We start from the raw sequence: 7,876 nt of genomic DNA on the forward strand, positions 1-7,876 counted from the left end.
CTAAATTCTCATTCAAGCTTTAATATAAGTGGCTGGCTTATGTCATTACTTTACTAATGAAACATTAATATCAATGTTCAGTGTATATTTATTGAGATATAGCTGATAACAAAAATAAACATGTATATACATATTTAAGAAGACCCTTCATATCATGATTATTACTTGACTGCTTGATTAAATATGTCAAATGTAGCCACCTATAGCAGCAAGAAAATATATATATTCTCACTGCTATAGGTAACATATTTAATCAAGCAATAAACATGCTATGCTGTGAAGGGCCTTCTTGATATTTATTTATATGTGATTGATTTGTTTTTAACTGTATAAATATGTGTCCAGTGAAACTGACACTCACCTGCTCACTTGTTGTTGCTTCCTGAATCTGCTTCTGCTGCACATGCGCAGAAGCTCCAATTCAGACATTTTTGACAGTAGTACAGCAGCACCGCAGCTGCTGTACTACTGAGGAGATCATCTGATGCGGGCAGCGGGGGGAGCCTCGGAGAGAGGGGGGCCCAAAGCACATGCCCCCTATGCCCCCCACGATGATAGCTGACCTCCGGTAAGCTCCGCCCCAACAGCGGAGGGGGCGGGGCTTAATCGCGCCCTGGCCTACCGGTGTATAGCCCGGCTGGCCGGCAGGCCAGTCCGAGGCTGCATCCAGCTAATATTACCAGTGATATTCTATTATTAACAGTTAATATTGAATCACTGGTAAATCACCCAACTATTCAAATAATATTGGTGAATTTGATAGTTTAGAGACAGATTTGTACTTTAGCTGTCATATTTATCCTGAACTTTCCGTGAGATATTTTCTATTAAATTATGTTTTATCTTCTGTGTTGTCAAATGTAAAAATAAGTTTTTGTTAAACCCTTATTGGTCAATCCTGCCCCCATGTATTGTTGGCTCTTTACTTTTTGTGCCTATTTTACTGTAAGCTCTCTATAGCTCTGCAAAATACAGTAGTTCTACTGAAGTTTATTAATTAAGCTCTCCATTGTCAAATGTCGGCTCCATGAATCAGGTAACCTGTGGGTTGAAGGAAGGCAATCACCCTATTTGCTGCCTGTGTGGGAGTTTGATTAAGAAGGCCAGGGGCAAACGCAGGATTTGTAGAGAGGGGTTTTCATGCCGCACCGCCAGTGGGCATGGCCAGCATGCTTCTGGGGCGTGGCTATAATTTTAGATAGTGCCTGGCTGGTCTCCAATTCTTCCTATCCCCATCATATACACAGGCAATGCTGCATACACTACTGTTAGGGGCACACAGCTCTCCCTTTTCAAGCAGAGCCGTGTGAAGTGAGACATACCTCCCAACTGTCCCTACAATCAGTCCTGACTGAGTGTGTCAGAACAGTTGACAGAATGTCCTGCTCTCTCCTGCCTGTTCTCAGGGCTGGATTAAGGGAATGGAGGCCACTGGGCTAAGGGCACCTCCATTCCCCCGTGAGGCCCCCATTGTGAGCCGCCCGCCGTCCCCATCCCCGTGAGGGCCTCCCCCAAAGCGCTTACCTGTCAGTCCAGTCCTCCGTCCCCGGCGCGCTGTATGCTCCTTACTGAGGAGATCTCGCGAGAGTTCACTCGCGAGATCTCCTCAGTAAGCAGAGTACTGAGCGCTGGGGACGGAGGACTGGACTGACAGTGCTCAGCAGCATTGATCGTGCTGGGGGCGCCCCCGCCCCCGGACCGATCGATAATGCTGCTGTGGACTTTGAAGGCCCCCCTGGATGCCCGAGGCCCCTGGGCTATAGCCCAGTTAGACCTTGGCTTAATCCAGCCCTGCCTGTTCTAGCTGCTTTCAACACTTGTTGGGGAGAGATGGCTGTTAACAATGCAGACAGAAACAATCTGCACACAATCTGCAAAGTGGTTGGTCCCATGGCAGGGTGCAGCCACCTCAAGCTTACAGTACCCCAGGCTGGGAGGGGAGTTTCCAGGCACTAGGAACCCCCCCTCGGTTTGCCTCTGAAGGGGTTATCCAAAGTAGGTACACCAAAGTAGGTGCCCCTGTAATGTTATGCCATATATACCAATTTACAATTCTGAATGTTTCCAATAATTATTCATGTTTTTAACAGGATCTTCAAATGAGTCTAATCATATACAACATCCTGCACATGCCCATATATCTCAAGAACCACTAGTGGGACAGACCCTACTTGTTAGTTCCATGTCTGCTTCGCTACACTCAGAACAGATTGGTGAGTATCTTAAGTGTATTAAAATATGTCCAATTTGATAAAATGTAACAGCCACTAAACTATTAAATAAATATTAAATTCAGCTGAACTGATTTAAAATCTGCCTGTGCAATTCATACCTATTGTCCTACACAGTGTATAACCTATATGTTATTTTCCGCACATATTAAATCCAGATGCTACAGAGCTTCACTGCATTTTCTATAGATGCATGCTGCATGCTCTCAGAAATACAGCACCCACCTGAAATATTACTGATTGAACAACACAAGAGGATACCTAAAATAAAAAGTAGAACAAAGATGCATTGAAGCCTACATAATAAAGCTCATTTTTAAAATTCAAAAATGTGGACCTGCTACTTCTTTATTTGCTCCAGTGGGTCTACTTGGCTGTCTAGTCCATTTCAAGGTGAACAAACACTTCATGGTCCTTGAAGCTGCCTCCAAAAAATCATTCTGTAAATGATCTTACTCAAACCTGCTGCAAACTCTATGGCAAATGTTTGTTTTTCTAGAATCATCAATTTTTTGTTGTAAACTATAGATATTGCTATGTTTACTGATGTCTCTTTTAGCTATATCTACATGTATCTTATATTTAGTAAGTTGATTCAGTATTTATTCATTTAGCTAATTTCATTGTTATATGCTGCATGGAAGATATTTATAAAACTGTTGCAGTGATAAAAGTGTCAAAATGTAGCAATAAAAATACTATTGTGGCAGTTTTGAAAATTGTATTGTACTCTGCACTGAAAGTGAATGTTTGACCTGTCATTGTGGAGTAACTAAGTAGTGCTACTTTTTGTGATGCAAGTGAACCTCACCTTTATATACTGTAAATGTCTCACCAGTCGCATCACTAAGCTCAAACCCTTACGATGTTATTATTAAAGACTTACGAATCCCCAAGAATTTGCTCTTATCTATGTCACCTAAACCTGGCCATATAATCCATGACTCCCGCCAAAATTTGTGTTTTTTTTATTTCAACCAGTGAATCGGAGAATCACTCGTATACGCTGGTGTGTTATAGCTAGGGAGGGTGTTCCAAAGTTTTTATTTAGTGTTTTATTCTTTCTTTATTAGTGTTTATTTAACTTACTGATACATTTTTTTTAATTTAGAGACGTGTATTCATTGTTTTGTATCGATTCATTTGTTAGTTTACATTTAGGTTTTCATCAGATAGTAGTTTAAAGTTAATTTAATTGTTTTTTTAATTATTTGTTTAATTATAGACGTGTATTTTTTTATAAAAATGAGACTTAGTAAGAGCCTTTATCTTCCATCAGATAACTTACTTTATTATCCATAAATTGCACAGATTTATGAATTATGAATTATGAATTAATGGATCATTAATGGAGTGAAACAGTGGTTAATAACAGGGCTTCACTAATTGCAGGCTTATTAACATATCACTGCACAGAGATGATTACAACAAATAAAGTGGGAATTACATTTAACAATGTTGATGTAATTCTGTTTACTATGAACTTATTAATAACTACTTCGTATTTTATGTGTATTTTAGCAACTCCAGAAACACCATTGCCTTCTCCTCAACAAGGATCAGGACAGGAGCAATATAAAATATCCACAAACCATGCAACAGTTATTACACATCAGTCTATCTTGAAACAAAAGCCTTGATATACTGTGGATGCACAGAAAATAATGGACACTGCCAATTTTTAATGTTATCGTCATCTTTGACCTGAAGTGGCACATGAAATAAAGTTCAATAAACTCATTACTTGTAACGTCCTAAATTAGATACTTTATACAAGTTCTGTTTGTAATTTTGTAACATTTCTAAATATATAATTGCGCTTAAATTATGTTGCAATTCTGAAATGACCAGATTTGGCAACATATTTCAATATTGCTCTTATGCTAGTCTTTCATTTAAAGGTACTCTGTGTAAGATATATATTAATGTATGTACTTTTATTGGAACATGTGTGTTACTGTGTTTTGCTACAAAAACGATATCTAGCTTAACCCATACTTGCCTACTCCCAGAAACTTGTTTCCGGGAGAGGGGGCGTGACTGGAGGGCGGGAGGCGGTGGGGCTAGGCCAATCGCGTCATTTTGGCCCCGCCCCCGAGAAACACGTAACGTACATCGCGGGGACGGGCCAAAATGACGCAATTGGCGTTGCCCCGCACCCTCCCGCCCTCCTTCCGGGAGAGTTGGCAAGTATGGCTTAACTTTACATGCGATATACTAGTCAATCATGTCACAGTAAAACAAAATAATAATAACTTTCTGAAAAAAATTCCAATTAATGATAGAGGGTAGCTTTTACCAGCATAAATGTTGACCTCAGTTTGCTAAATGTGCTTTACAAATTATGTTTTTTGTTTATGGACAAAAATTTGCTCTGGCAACACCTTTATGCTAATATAAAACATTTTATTATTATGTTTGTTATTATTTTAGAATACAGTTAGATCTGCAAATTTTGCTGTACAAGATAAATAATGTTTACAGTACATGAGTACATAAGCCGCTGTGATATTATTTAATTTTTCATTTATTCACACCTTCGTAAGTGTATAAGACACAAGTAATGGTAATATATGTAAAAACTCCTGTAAATAGTATTTGTATAAATGGTGAGATCTGATGGCGTCACTTATAATCGGTGAGTTCTGATGTCATCACTTCAGTGCTTATTAGGAAAACCTGTGTTTAATATAGAATAATATAACCCCTGTTGTACTTTACTATGAATATTCATAGTCTCATCAAAGATTCATGCTTGCATAAAACTCAGCTGTGTGTATTTTTATATAGTTATGCAACTCTGCAATTACATATAGGGCCTGATTTATGTTCGGAAGCTACTTGCACACAGTTGAAATTTATAAACGACCTCGGAACTTTAGCGTAGTTCTAACTGTATTCAAATTGAAGCGGATCTCAAGAAGGATTTGGATTTGAATCTGGGTGTAAGTATGCTCTGTCTAAATAGTAATTGTCTTACGCAGGCAGACCGAACAGACTGCAGTATGCGCACCAGCATATGTGAAATTTAAGGTCACACCGGAACGCATACAAAAAATATTCATATAAATGAACAACTATTAACAGTATAATAATTTATATAAATGAGGATTCAATTTAATTTTGTAACATTAAATATAAAAATATAGATGATTTTAATTCATGCTGTACATACAATGCCTTTTTATAGTCTATCTTAGTTGCATACACATGTTGTGTGCTATATAGTGGCACACATACATGTAGTTTGTAAAAGAAAAACTATGCAGTGACAGTCATCACTATCAGTGGGCACTTACATCTGCTCTGTGACTAGTGCATATGATGCAATTGAAACCCAACAAATTTACAAGAAACCAAGGACTTCAATTGGCACGCCCTTACTGTACATGGCCGACGTAGGTTCGCCCTCTCCTTCCCTCGTTCCGCTCCTCAAGTTATACGCTGTCGTAATGCAATTGCATTCATTAAAGTAAGGTCTGCTTGTGAGCATGTGAGGAACTATTTCAAGCAAGATGCGGTACACAAACAGACGGACGTCCAAGCATAAATCAGGCCCATCATCATATCCTTGTAATCTACAGTGGGGTATACTATCCCACAAATTTAATTCTGTTTCAAAGATCCTGGGAATTTTAATGTTAAAATGCATACACAGGACAAAGAAATTTAGAAAAAGCCAGATGGTTTCTTTTCTCTGGACATATCCTTAAATGATACACTGTAAGTGGTGATGAAAATGCTCAAATAATTATTTTTGTATTTAATAAATTCAACTTTTAAAATGTTTTATTGCATTTTATCTTTACTGTGAAGCTGTTTGTATCATGTACATATTTTATAGATAATACAAAAATGTTAATTGTTATCATATATGGATAATCTAAAATGTAAAAAGTTATTTGTGGGAACGGAGCTCACTTAATAACTGCAGATGTACCAGTAATAAATCATAATAGTAATTGTAACAGGGCAATGCTCTGCAAAAAGAGATTGATAATAACTTAATCTGCAATATTTCAAAATAAAAAGTAAAGGGCTTTCTACGAAACAAGAATTGTGTGATTATTATTGCTATCAAGTATTTATATAGTGATATTTGTATTATACAGCACAGTGCCTATGTATTTATTCACAATCCCTGCCCCATTCTAAATTCTAAAATTACCTACCAGACAATGGACTAGGTCCATTTTGGAAGAAGCCAATTAACCAACTGCATGTTTTTGGACTGTGTGAGAAAACCCACACAAACACAGGGAGAACATGCAAACTCCACAAAGACAGGGCTCTGACTGGAATCTAACTCATGACAACAATGCTGTGAGGTAGCAATGCTAACCAATGTGCTACCATTCTGGATGGTATACGTTTATAGCGGTGGTAGTCACTAGTCTGATATTGCTGACACTAATTAGTGCGACGTGAATATTCCGAAGACTAACAGGTCAACAACTCAGAAATACAGACTTACCATCACACACAAACACAAAACATTTTCGACATGGCTGGAATAAATTGTGACTACAGAAAAGGCCGCCAGTTGAAATTTATATCACTTCAAAAGGCGACACTGACATTTCCGTTTTTAAAGCCGCAATGCCAGGTCCCGCTGCAGAATAATCTAATCTAAGGGTTACAGGGTTAGGGTTAGGGCTAACATTAGGGTCAACCATCGGGTCCTGTCATTGCCGCTTATACACCAACACAGCCATAAAATTAAAACCACGTGCCTAATATTGTGTAGGTCCCCTGACCCATTGAGGCATGGACTCCACAAGAAGGTGGTATCCGGCAACAAGACAGTAGCAGTAGATCCTTTAAATCCTGTCAGTTGAGAGGTGGGGCCTCCATTGCTCGGACTTATTTTTCCAGCATATCCCACAGGAGCTTGGAATTTGGAGGCCAAGTCAACATTTATTTGTCATGTTCCTCAAACTATTTTTGAACAATTTTTGCAGTGTGGCAGCATTGCCTTATCCTGCTGAAAGAGGCCACTACCATCGGGGAATACCATTTCCATGAAGGGGTGTACTTGGTCTGCAACAATGTTTAGGTAGGTGGTATTAGTCAAAGTGACATCCACATGAACGCCAGGGCCAAAGATTTCCCAGCATAACATTATCCAGAGCATAACACTACATCTACTGGCTTTTCTTTTTCACAGTACATCCTGGTGCCATCTCTTCCCCACGCAAATTACACACATGATGTAAAAGAAAATGTGATTCATTAGTCCAAGCCACCATTTTCCATTGGTTCAATTCTGGTCCTCATGTGCCCATTGTAGGTACTTTTGGCAGTGGACAGGAGTCAGCATGGGCACTCTGACCGGTCTGCAGCTATGCAGCCCCATACAACCTGTGATACACTGTGTGTTCTGACACCTTTCTATCGTAGCCAGCATTAACTTTTACAGCAATTTGTACTACAGTAGCTCTTGTGTGCAATTAGATCAGACGGGCCAGCCAACCATCCTTACGTGCATCAATGAACCTAGGTCGCCCATGATGCTGTCGCCAGTTCACCAGTTGCACTTCCTTGAATCACTTCTGGTAGGTGCTACCTACCGGGAAAACCCACAAGACATTTTAGATGGGATGTAGCTAAAAGGTTGACAGTAAGATTTAAAATGCCAATACAGG

At 39.1% G+C, this 7,876-nt stretch overlaps 1 protein-coding gene across 1 annotated transcript in view; it reads left to right on the plus strand.

Annotated features, from left to right (window-relative positions):
* The window catches only part of HNF4G (hepatocyte nuclear factor 4 gamma), a 107,332-nt gene extending 103,055 nt beyond the window's left edge, over positions 1–4,277 (plus strand). Inside the window, exons 9-10 of the mRNA XM_075211387.1 lie at positions 2,091–2,213; positions 3,753–4,277. Of these exons, the coding sequence (XP_075067488.1) occupies positions 2,091–2,213; positions 3,753–3,871 (242 nt within the window). The 3' untranslated portion in view covers positions 3,872–4,277. The remainder of the gene's footprint in view (positions 1–2,090; positions 2,214–3,752) is intronic.
* The last annotated feature ends 3,599 nt before the right edge of the window (positions 4,278–7,876 follow it).

This window comes from Mixophyes fleayi, chromosome 5 (assembly GCF_038048845.1).
Source record: "Mixophyes fleayi isolate aMixFle1 chromosome 5, aMixFle1.hap1, whole genome shotgun sequence".
NCBI classification, from domain to species: domain Eukaryota; kingdom Metazoa; phylum Chordata; class Amphibia; order Anura; family Limnodynastidae; genus Mixophyes; species Mixophyes fleayi.